The 12596-nt window shown below is 41.0% G+C and overlaps 1 protein-coding gene across 1 annotated transcript in view; it reads left to right on the top strand.

Annotated features, from left to right (window-relative positions):
• Positions 1-12349, top strand: part of CENPI (centromere protein I) — a 17497-nt gene extending 5148 nt beyond the window's left edge. The window contains exons 9-20 of the mRNA XM_070951899.1: positions 512-676; positions 1138-1258; positions 1818-1909; positions 2657-2774; positions 2863-2927; positions 3489-3586; positions 3725-3860; positions 4613-4737; positions 7966-8014; positions 8278-8511; positions 11286-11327; positions 11834-12349. Coding sequence (XP_070808000.1) covers positions 512-676; positions 1138-1258; positions 1818-1909; positions 2657-2774; positions 2863-2927; positions 3489-3586; positions 3725-3860; positions 4613-4737; positions 7966-8014; positions 8278-8511; positions 11286-11327; positions 11834-11962 — 1374 coding nt within the window. The 3' untranslated portion in view covers positions 11963-12349. The remainder of the gene's footprint in view (positions 1-511; positions 677-1137; positions 1259-1817; positions 1910-2656; positions 2775-2862; positions 2928-3488; positions 3587-3724; positions 3861-4612; positions 4738-7965; positions 8015-8277; positions 8512-11285; positions 11328-11833) is intronic.
• Positions 12350-12596: the final 247 nt, after the last annotated feature.

The following is a 12596-nucleotide window of genomic DNA, read 5'->3' as shown; positions in this document are numbered from 1 at the left end:
GATTGTTTATATGCGGTTCCTAGTCTGTGATTGTGTGTCAATTTTTCATTGACATTTTTGGTTGTATTGATAGTCATTACCTTCTAGGCTATTCCTTAGATTGTTCCTATTTATAATTCACAATCAATTCCTTTATTATTTTTCAAACCATGTTCCATTACAATAGTAACTGATTTCTTGATGCTTCATCTTTTTTTTCTCTTTCTCATCTTTTAATATCTACACAAATATTTTTTTGGGGGGGAGGTTTCTTCTTGTTTATTTTTTCCTGATTTCTTCTGATTTTACTAATTCAATTTATGCAAAGGCTCTGAAATTTTCTCTCCTCTGTCTTGGTCCTGCCTTGAATTTCCATATTGAATCTACCTCTCCCTCCCTCTCTTTCTGTAAGGATGGAGATGATCCATTAAAGAAATCATATTTAGAAAAGAGTAATTGAGTTGAGGATGAACACTATTGCATCACAATAGAATTATATGAATTGCTGGGGTTGGATTTCTGCTTTTTGTAGAAATGGAATCCCAAATTGACGATACCTGCGAGTAACAGCAATTCTGATTGCTCAGCTCAGAGTTCAAAGGCCAATTGTATCGATTTCAACAGTCATCCTGAATTCTTCCCAGTGCAGCATCTGCAGACTTTCTCCCAGCTTTTAGAGAACATCCATTGTTTAGAAGTAAGTGTCTGACATCAAAGTGAACAGAAGCTACAAGGGATGGGAGTGCAAGTGTTTGGTTTAGCCCCCTGAAGCTTGTTATTATGCTGCAATAATAAATGCCTGTCTAATCTAATGCAAATCAAATAATTCTAAAATGGATTGCAGTTTTTAAAAGACCTGAAAGTACGTGCTGGTTACAATATATTGTAAAAACATGAACCTCCATTAAGGATTATTGTTACATTCCTGATCATTTCGATGTGTATTGTCTTGTCTTAGGCAAGTTTTCTTTTTAATTCAAGCCAGAGCGGGGAAAATGTTTTCTAAGCAGAACTGGAAAAGTAAATACCATTAAGTTACTGTAGCAATTAAAGCAGCTTCTGAGTGTTCGTTTAAAAACGATCAAGAAACAAAGTAGCAATAGCTCGACAATGTCTAGGTGCATGTTAGTTGACAATGTCTTCTGATTGCTTTCATAGCTTCCTTCCCAAATAGGCTCAGTGTTAGGAAATCACCTGCTGCTCCACTACATTAATTGTGTCACAGACGATGTCGTTTACCAGAGGATGTACTATTGGCTTGGCCAAACCTTCAGAGAAGGTAGGGGGACTCATTCTTGTGACTGGTGCCGTCTAAGTGAAGTTAAATTACAAGTGGCCCTCAACTTACAACCATTGATTTAGTGACTGTTCGAAGTTATAATAGCAATGAGAAAAGTGACCTATGACCTTTTTTCACCCTTATGACCATGGCAGCATCCCTGTGGTTATGTGATCAGTATTCAGACGCTTGGCAACTGACTCATATTTATGACCGTTTCAGTGTCCCAGAGTCATGCGATTAGCTTTGGCCACCTGACAAGCAAAGTTGATGAGGAAGACAGATTCAATTAACAACCAAGTTACTAACTTAACAACTGTAGTGATTCATTTAACTGGCAAGAAAGATAGTAAAATGGGACAAAACTCACTCAGCAAGTGTTTCGCTTAGCAATGGAAACTTTGGGCCCAATTGTGGTTGTAAGTCGAGGACTACCTGTATGCTAAAACACGTGCTGTTGCTTGTACAAATAATGGCTTATTATTTCTCGGAGAGGCAGAGAAGAAGAAAGGATTCTATTCAAACAAATTTTTGCCTCTGTTTCTTATTTATAACGCAGAATGCCCTTGGACTAAGATTGAAAACCAGAAATATGAACTGGAATTCAAAGAATTCTTGGACACAGTTTTGGAAGCCGAATTCTTCTTGCAGGTTAGTTTAAGCCTTTCCCTACCGTCATTATCAAAAGAATATTTTTGTCTTTGGCACCACCAGGGTGTGTATTGGAATGGAAGCATCCCGTTCCAGAGGGCATAGGATGGGGCATGCAAAGACCTCAGTACAATTGAGGGCAGTTGGGAAGGTTATGATGGATATAGGAAGATATGGTGGGAGACTGGGGGTGGGCTACTTGTAGCAAAGGCAGGCCAGGTGTTTTATACCAGTTCTGCATTCCAGCCCCCTCTCCTTTCCCCTGATCTGGCAGCCCTTCTGTCTGTAGTAAAGCCTCCTTTATCTGTGATTTAATCAGAAATGAGAGGCTGGGTTCAGAGCAGAGGGTTCCCCTGTTGGAAATATGCCCAGGTAGGTTTTCGGTGTGGCATCAACTGAGCCTCCACAGTACCAATCAGTGTTGGTTGAGAGTGAGAGGTCCCACCCTATATCCCTATTATGTGGGGTCCTGCAGGATTTGATACTCTCTCTCCACTCCTATTTAACATCCCCAGGAAGCCACTGGGTGAGATTATTCATCACCATGGGGTAAGGTATCATCATGAAGATACCTCACCCCATGGTGTTGAATAATCTCCATGTTAGGTATCTCCTTCCCTGGCCAATTAAGTGATGCCGTTGATGTCTTGTCCCAAAGTGGACGATTAAGAACCTGCTACCCAGGAGAAAGGAGGAGAATTTATTTGGAAGAAAATCTGGGTTTCCCTGATAATTTGTGCTTTTCAGGAGGGCTTCTCATCCTGTGAAGAATTTTTGTACCGAAGCCTGCCCTTCTGGGATGGCTGCTGCTGTAGGTCACAAGTCCTGCAGATGATCAGTTGGATTCCCCTCAGCACCTTCTCAGGTACGTGATGCAGACCCAACCAATCTTTCCCTGTTCTGTGGTCGAGTATGGCTGGCTTCAAAATCGCTCTTTGCTTCTTCACTTTCAGAAATGAAGCCTTATCTCTGCAAGCCGTTGACACAGCTGTTTTTCACCTCATCACTTTATTTTAAGGTAAATGAAGGCCCCCCCCTGAATAGACGTTTTGACACAACAAACTTGATTTGTGCCATACTAAGGAAATACGCCCTCTGCTGACTATAATTTTTCCAAAACGTTAACAATTTTTAATCCAAGCTGCAGGAAACAATATTGGGGTTCACAGGGGTACTTATGCCAAAAGAAGCATGCAGTTTTCTCTTACATACATTTGTGCAATGAGGAAGAATCAAAGTTTGGGGCGGGGGGCAAGAGATATGGGAACACATTGCCAATAACAACAGCAAAAATATAAATCTAGTATCACTTATCTGAAAAATTCCATTTTTAAAAAAATCTACCTGCTTTTATCTTTTACTTGACCTTGCAAAAATTTCTGTTACTGTCTTTTGATTGCTGTCTGTCTGTCTATTGTCTATAAAATTAGTATATCATAGCAAAGTTACTTAAGACTGAATCTATCTACCTACCTACCTATCGTCTATCTATAAAATTAGTACATCATAGCATAGTTCCTTAAGACTGAATTGCAGCTATTCAATATGTGTTTTTTGTGTCCTTGTTCTTCTTCTATAGTGTAGTGTTCTTGAAAGCCTGAGGGAACTGCTGCTGAACTGGCTGAATTGGCACTTCTTGCAAACAGACATGACATCTGAGTTAACTGCAGATGTCCTGTAAGTATCATCTTTTAAAAACAGGTCCCACCTGTTTTGCACTGTGATTTCCATCTGGAAGCCGGGGGAAAAAACACTCTTATACATAGAAGTCATTTCCAACGTGAATGCTCATGCTTGTGTCTCGTTCTGCTGCAGGAACACTTCTATTTCAAGCCTGGTTAATTCTATAACAGAACTCATCCACTTTGTTGGCCGGCTTTCAACCATTGCCCTGCACTTGGAGAACAACTCTGCTTTTTTAATGCACTTCATTCTGGATTTCTATGAAATAGTATGTAAGCTAGTCTTGCTGTAACTTTGTTCCAAGCATTTAGATAACACACTTCAGTAGTATTAGGGAAGAGATTCTAATATATGTGTTGGGTGTGTTTGCTGCCTTGAGTTATTTGTAAAAATAATAAAGGCAGGAGATAGGTAGGTAGGTAGGTAGATTAGATGGATGGATGGATGGAAGGAAGGAAGGAAGGAAGGAAGGAAGGAAGGAAGGAAGTTAAAGGATTCAATCCCTTTTGTTCATACAGAACCCATTATTTTTCCTCAGGTCAACGCTGCTCCAGTTTTAGAAAATTGCAGTCAAGGGAGCCTCAACAAAAAAAAAATAATCTGTTTAGGATAGCAGTAAAAGCAACTAAGAGATAACAACCAAACTATTACAAACAATAATGATTTGAAGACTTTACTAAATTTCAAGCAAATAAAGTATCTCAAACTTAATATATCTGGTCTAGTGAGGATTTTTTTAAAAAAAATTCGCACTATTGAGTAGCACCAATTGGAACGATTTTCTCCAATAAATAGATGAGGGGGAGAAAAAAACTTCTAAAAGTTTCTGTACAGGAGAAAGTCCAAAAATAGCAGCCAATCTCGTAACCCTTATGTTTTTTTTTTTTTTAATCTATAGTAAATCTGTATTAAGTTCTGCATCATGACTGGAGCCCAGTGTGAATAGGTGGATGATAAGGACATGACACACTCTCATTTTTTATATGTAAATACTCTACTGAAATCCCTTCCTTATTCTAGGTATGTGACATGTTTCAGAAGTACAAGGTCCCTTTGCTTGTGATCCCTCCTGCAGGAGTTTTCTATCCAGCACTTCTCAGCATGGATTCTGTCACAGTGGACCAGCTGTGCCACATTATGTTCAGGTACTGACAGGGCCTTTCCTTTGTTTTTCTTCCCTATGCTATTTTTATCTTTCAAACCATCTGGGAGGCCATAATCTCTATAGTTCTGAGTAAAGCAATGCAGGTAGTCCTCAATTTACAACCACAATTGAGCCCAGAATTTATGTTGCTAAGTGAAAAGATTGTTAAGTGAGTTTGGCCCCATTTTGCAGCTATTCTTGCCACATTTGTTAAGTGAATCACTGCAGTGGTTAATTTAGTAACACGGTTGTTAAGTGAATCTGATTCCCCATTGACTGCTTGTGGGAAAGTAGCAAAAGGGGATCACGTGACTCTGAGACTCTGCAGCCGTCATAAATATGAGTCGGTTGCCAAGTGTTCAAATTTTGATCATGTGACCATGGGAACGCTGCCACGGTCATGTGTGAAAAATGGTCATGTCACTTTTTTCAGTGCCATTGTAACTTCGAATGGTCACTAAGCAAACTGTTTAAAGTTGAGGACTTCAGTTCTGATGAAATCCATTTAGTTGTGCGAAGAGAGAATGCCATACATTAATGCGTACAATTTAGCTAATTTAAGCAAAATTCATGAACACGTAGGCTATGAATTATTCTGATTTTTCTTCAGTAGAGGAAGAATATGCATGATCTTTATGGTTGGCTTGTGAGACTACTCTAGACATCTGGCCCTGGTATACAGGCAGTCCTCGACTTACAACTATCTGTTGTTGTGGCATGTCGGCCACCAGCCCCTCCAGCAACCGAATCAGTTGAGGCGGCGTGGGAGTCAGGGCCAGCATCAAGGCAACCTGAGAGCTCCAAGTGGGAAGAGGGAATGGAGTTGGCAGAGATAGAGACAGAGGCGGAGCCTGGGCCACCCATCAGCCCTCAGATGGAGAGTCAATAGCCCCCAGGTCTGGAAGAGGCTGATGAGGAAGAGAAGGAACAACTGGGCCCAGTGCCTGATGCGCGGATGCGCACAAGGCAGAGGAGAGGAGAGCAGCGGAAATCTATGGGCCAATCCTTGGGGCAGAAGAGCCACCGCTGCTAGTGAAGCCCCACCCTAGCTCTGGGGATAAAAGGCAGGGGGAGGAGATGAATTGGTGTGACAGACAACTACCCATCTCCCTGCTGGACAGACTTCTTAGCCTGCTGTGCGAGAGAGAGGGAGAGACTTTTTGCCATGGGCTGCTGGCACTCCTAATAAAGGGAACATTTATTTAACTACAGAGGGTTGGTTGTGTTTGGGAGCTGGGTCAGAACAACTGTTTATTTGACCATTCGCCATTACAATCCCACAGGCCAAGAGGTCCAGATATGGTGGGGCAATGAGAAAGACTGGATCTTCTAGGCTGGCGGGGCAGTGAGGTAGTCTGGGCCTCCTGGCCCATGGGAAGTTTCCACTCAACAGTGGGCTGTGTGGCTTCCTGGCCCATGGCAGATTTCCACATGCTTCCCTCTACCCCTGAGGAACATCTGTACAATGATTTAACAATTCCCACATTGCTTAACAACAAGTGGGAGAGCTGGGATTACAGTTGATGACTAAAGTAATGACGTGGGCATCTCACTTAATGGCCACTTCACCCAACAACAGAGACTTCAGTCCCAATTGTGACCTTAAGTTGAGGGCTACCTATACATGTAAGACTTCTGCCTGTGAGAGAGAGAAGCAGGTTCTGCTTCAGCATTATATGAAAAAGCACTTCAGAGCTTTGAGGCCAAATGCCAATGTGCACAACTTGCATTTTAAATATTGGAGTTTAAAAGAAACTGTTGACTTAACTTGAGAATGATTCTCTGCCTATACACTTGTTATTTTATACCCAGATGTGAAGAAATATCTTCTCATTGCCTCATCTTTTCCTTCCCTAAAACATTGTGCCAAGATCTGCTTTCTTTGGCCAAGAATCCCGGTCTCTCAAATTTGATAAACAGGATGGTTATAAAAATGAATTCCCAGTTGATGGCTTATTTCTCTTAAACCTACTGTTGCCTTGGTTACTCGCTTTCATGCTTTTTCCCCAGGAAGACTGACTGAAAGGGACAGTTGTCTCAGTGATTTCATATGCGCGCGTAAGCGATCTTTGCAGCCACCCTGTGAAATTAAGAGTCAACTTTTTAATATTAAATAGCGCTTCACAAACATCACCCCCCCCCATCAAATCCGACGTGATTTGATGGACAGATAACTGTCATAAAATTACAAGAATCGTCTTGGTGAAGCTTAAATCATTTGAACTCCAGTTTTAATTGTGTAGAACATCGTGACGTTAATTGGGGACACGACGCCCTGTTCGTTAGTGGTCAGCAAAGAACTGAGTTATTGAGGTCAACTGAATATGGATTTGTTTTTACAAGGCTCGTGGCTCAACAAGGTTGTTTTTCAGCAGTTTTGTTTCTAGTACTTGGCGTCTGAGAAGTCACCAGTTGCTGACTACTATGTTAGGATTCTTTAGGTTAGTTTCCTCCCCTCAAAAGCTGCAGATAGTTCACCTGGAAAGAAGCATTCTGGGAGTGGTGCTGAAAATTATATTCATTATGTGGAGAAATAGATGGGGCTTAACTACTGGAGGATTTCCAGTTTCTATAGTGACTGAATGATGTACCGTTGTTCCTCCATATGAGAACGTCCTGCCTTCTGCATTAGATGCATAGCCTGTTGGGTTTCATGGTTGACTTATAAAATCCTCGACTTATTAGTGACTGCCCAAAGTTGCGACGGCACTGAACAAAGGGATTTAGGATTATTTTTCACACTTAAGACCAGGGGTCCCCAAACTTGTCAGCTTTAAGACCTTGTGGATTTCAACTCCCAGAATTCTCCAGCAAGCACTGGCTGGAGAATTCTGGAAGTTGAAGTCCACAAGTCTTAAAGCTGACAAGTTTGGGGACCCCTGCTTAAGACCATTGCAGTATCCCCAGGTCACATGATCAAAATTCAGATGTTTGGCAACTGGTTCATATTTATGACCGGTAGCAGTGTCCTGGAGTTATCGGATCACCTTTTGTGACCTTCTAACAAGCAAAGCCCCTTAACAACCCTATTACTAACTGAACAACTTTCCATAAAGCTGGACAGGAAAGACTTCTTGATGCCTAAAATGTTGATGAATGGGGACCGGCAACGCAAGCAGCCAAGAAATCAGTTATCTTTTTAAGCTATCGTTTATGGGTTGGAATTTTAGTAGTCCTGTTTGGAGTTTTAAAAAAATAGTCAAAAGCCTCTTCTTTGTTTCTATTTTAGGTATCGAACCAATTTGATAGCTGCAAAAAAATATCTACAAGCCAAAAAGGTACAATAAAACAAGGCACAGTGCCTGCTATGTCACTGCCACAATATAGTAATTAGCTTTTCTCTATCTTACCTTTCAAATTTGTTTTCCAAAATTATTGTACCTGTTCAAAGATTTCCTTCTTTTTTTCTGACTCTGCCTGAGAAAGCAGTTTCTGTCTTTTGCCTTTTCATACCATCTGGTATTCTGTAAGTAATGCAAACGGTTGCTTTTAGCAAGGGTGAAAAAGCTATTGCAAACCTTGTCTTCCTTGATCCTTTCAGGCATCGCTGCAGATTAAGTTTAGCAGCCAGATTTGCCAAGAATACAACCAATATATAACAAGCATGGTTGGATGCCTTTGGACCTCAAACGTCTTCCACACAGATTCCCACCCTCAGGGGATTTATATGGAGCCCGGAGTGCTGGAGAAGACCTTGGTGCAGGAATACAGAAAGGCCTTGAACATAGTGTACCATCCGGCCTTGACAGGTTACGCTATACTCTTTGTGCAGCAGGTAAATGGAGGTTTTATCTTTGAGGACCATCCTCCTTATTTTGTCAAATTTTGTTTACTGAATATGCCTAAACCTTTGTTGTGTCCTTCACTAGTCTTCATTGTGTCATATTTTATTCATTGGCATAGTGTGGTTGAGCTGCAACTATGCTATAAAATCTCAAGCTTTCATGTACTTAAGGAGTTTGAGACTCTCTGTGTGTGTGTGTGTGTGTGTGTGTGTGTGTGTGTGTATGTGGATAGATAGACAGACATACATTCATACATACATACATACATACATACATACATACATACATACATACATACACGGAGTGGTGCGGTGGCCTAGAGGTGGAGTTCTCGCCTCACAATCAGGTGGCTGTGAGTTTGATCTTGGGTAGAGGCAGATATTTCTCTCTCTGGGCACAATGAGAAAAAACTCCACACTGGTGACAGGAAGAGCATCCGGCCATTAAATACTCTGCTAGCTCCATTCAGTTGCCCAGACTCCACCCCACAAGGGATTATGGGGTCGTTAAAAGATTAGATGGATGGATGGATGGATGGATGGATGGATGGATGGACGGACAGACAGACGTGTGTGTGTTTGTTTTGCCTATATATGTCTGTGTGTGTGTGTGTGTATATATATATATATATATATCCCTATATATCTCTCTATATATAGACATTGCCTATATATGTTTATACACACACACACACACACTCCTACAGCTGTATATCTATATAGTTATATTACATTTCTAAACTACCCATCTCCTACAAAGAGTTAGATTCAGGGTAGCTGTAGAAGCTCGCTGGCAACATATTGGCCAGTTAAGGCACAACATGTCTCTTGATTCCTTTTGTCCAGTACCCTTTTAATTTTACTTTCTGTCCTTGGGACTTGGACTTTAAAAGGGCTTTTCTTCCTGCTTTGATTACAGTCAAATATTCTATTCACAATTAGAGACTAAGCCCAATATGATACTCTGCATTCCTTTATTTCTTTAAAAAAAAAGACTTCTAGTTCTTAAGCTTAACTTTTATGGCAATGCTTAAAGAAATTTAGAAGCTGTGCAGATTTCTCTGTGGAGGTGCTCTGGTTCCCTCCGAGATCCATGTTTCTTTTTCTTTTGCCTAACTAGTAAGAAACAGAATTAGGGGTTAATGAATATTCATAGAAACGGGCATCACTTTTAGGCAAGCCATCAAAATCATGACCTTGTTTTCCTACCTAACAGATTAATTATGCTAATTTGTACATGCTGATCTCTCATCAATCTATCTGATCTTAATATATATAGGACCAGCCGTTAATTTAGGGAGAAAAGATGGTAGGAAAAATGTCACAGTGTTGCTTTATCTCCACTGGGGGAGCCTCACATCTCCAGGAGACAAACCAGCAGCAACGCCTTTCAAAGAGTTCAACCCAGTTCAGGGAGTACAGACCCCAACACAATTTTGGTTTTGTTTTGCTGAACACCATTATTTTCATTCCTGCCTGTCGAAGTATGTGTTTCTAGCTCCTCATGGTATCTATAAGACATCAGGGCTCTGCAGTGAGATCTCATCTCTTAGGAGCACTATAGAAAACTAACAATTTGATCCTTCTTTCTAAGTGCTTTGGTGAAAGCAGATTTGTCATGAATGAGCATTCCCCTTCAATTGCTAAAGACATAGCAGCCCTTCGGGGGGAATCTTTGGCAATTGCTGGCTTCAATGACTGGTAGGCATGTTCAGTTTTCTGACAAGAAATAGAAACTGCCTTAGGCTGATAATGACCAATAGCGATTTAATAAATCATTATAATATGAAATAGAGATTATCCTGCAAAAGAGGTGGAAGAATAAGGTGAGGAGCACCATTGAAGACAGAAATAGCGAGAAGCTCATTGCAAGAGAGTTAAATGTCCCCAGCAATTAAGTCAATTACAATTCAGTTTATAGTGGAACGGCAATCGCTTAGCGGCAATAAGAGCTATCTGTTCTGTAAGTGGGCCTAGATTTTTTTATTTTGTTTTTTTATTTTTGATTCACTGAATTTTCTCATGTTGAATTTAAGGAGACCCAGGTATTTTCTAAAATCAGTCTAATACAGAGGTGTCAAACTCAAGGCCCAGGGGCCGGATCCGGCCCAGGGGGTGCTTAGATCTGGCCCATGGGGCCACCCTGGAAACAGCAAAGGATCAGCCCACAGTGCCTCTTCCAGTGAAAACGCATCCCTACCGAGCTCCGTTTTCACTGGCAGAGGGTTGCAGGAGGCCACCGCAGCCAAAAACAGAGTTTGCAAGGGCCACAGGTGGCACTTCCAAGCTCTGTTTTCGCTGGCGGAGGGTTACAGGTGGCCATTGTAGGTGAAACGGAACTCGGGAATTCATTTTCGCTGGTAGAGCTCTCAGGCCGCCACAGGCACCCCCAACACGAGTGATGTTGAGCTGGTCACGCCCACCTGGCCCTCCAAGGTCAAACATAACCCTGATGCGGCCCTCAATGAAATCGAGATTCACACCCCTGGTGTAATATAAGCCAACTGATATAGCACCATTATAAAATCCTAGGTTTGCATTAATGTATCCTAATTTCATGACGTGGTTTAGAGATGCCGATATACCTGATTTTATTTTTTAGAACACCAAAAGCATCCTTATGGTACCTTTTGTCCTTCAGCAGTATCATCTTATTCTCAGAAAGGGCACATTTTTGATGTAGTTTCTAGGCCGTGTTAATAACTTTTTAAAATATCTGTTCAAGGTTCACAAAACATTTTTTTTAATTGTTCCTTTCTTTTTAGATACAATCAGAACACAAAATTCCAGATATCAAGCTAATTCAGGTAAAAAGTCATAGCATTTTGAAAACAACTAAATTTCTTGGGAAGTTTGCTATATTGTTGGGCATTGGTTCTGAGAATAAGGCTGTACAATGATAAATGATTCCACACGGCTAGGTGTGAGTTACAAAATATTAGTACTTCTAGGCTCATGCTTTTGTAAATTGATCTGGGAATTCAGAAGCTGCACAGAAAATGAGTGGATATTGTATGGCAAAGGAGAGGTGGCACGGGGGCCCAGAGGTGGAGGTCTCGCCTCACAATCGGGAGGCTGTGAGTTTGATCCTAGGTAGAGGCAGATTTTTCTCTTTCTGGGTGCAACGAGTTATTGTCTGCTGCGAACTCCACGTCGGTGTCAGGAAGGGCATCCAGCCAGTAAACGCTCGAGCTCCGTTCAGTCGCCCTGACTCCATCCCGATGCAAGGGATTATAGGGTCGTAAAAAATTTGTATGGCAAAGAAGAATTTGTGTACCTGGAGACGTAAACTACTCTAATGCTTTATCTGCAGGGGAGGAGATGGGATTGGTACTTGGAATATTTGTACTCCCAAGAATTACGAGGGTTGAAATTCTTCATTGAAAGTAGCATCAGGCGTGTATTTCGACCTTCTGAAACAAAACCAGGCAACTACCAGTAAATGGGTATTGAAGATTGACTCTTGTGAATGGATTTCTTCCCGCCTTCTTCTGTTGAAGCGAACCTTGGATTCTAATGGACTCCTGTTTCTGAAGAGAGATCCTTTCAGTGCCTGAGTACTGATATCCGTACAGATAGTTCTGGGTAACAATAATGGCACACATACAGATTTTTGCCCAGCTGTTCTTTGTGACATTAAACCTTTCCTCTTTGGGTAAAGGGCTCTTTGGCCTTGAGAGTACAAACTTACTCTCACGAAAGAAATAGAGCATGTCTAATTCCTGTTGCTAACTTTTTGCTTTGTTTTGGAATTAAGCAACCCGATTCAATTCATTATTTGGAAACATTCAAGCAAATTACAGCAGGATTTTCCAGCCTTTGACCATTTTTCGACAGCTAAATTATCATCTTTCACTGATAAACCACAAAGCCCTCGTAATGGGTTGAACAATAGTCTAATGCAGGTTTTTCTTGTAACTTGTAGATAAATTGTAAATAATTGTATAGAACGTATTTATGCATAAAATGCTCTGTAATATAAATTAAACAGTGTTTGGCTTTGGTTTGTTACAGTTGAAACCTCAATTTTATGGATTTTGGTTTTCTGAATATTGCATGTGGTGGATGAAATTCTA

Source organism: Pituophis catenifer, unplaced genomic scaffold, assembly GCF_029215685.1.
Source record: "Pituophis catenifer annectens isolate HBS135680 unplaced genomic scaffold, rPitCat1.0.hap2 SCAF_11, whole genome shotgun sequence".
Taxonomy (NCBI): Eukaryota; Metazoa; Chordata; class Lepidosauria; order Squamata; family Colubridae; genus Pituophis; species Pituophis catenifer.
Note: the sequence above shows the minus strand (reverse complement) of the source record. Positions and strands in the feature narration are given on the sequence as shown.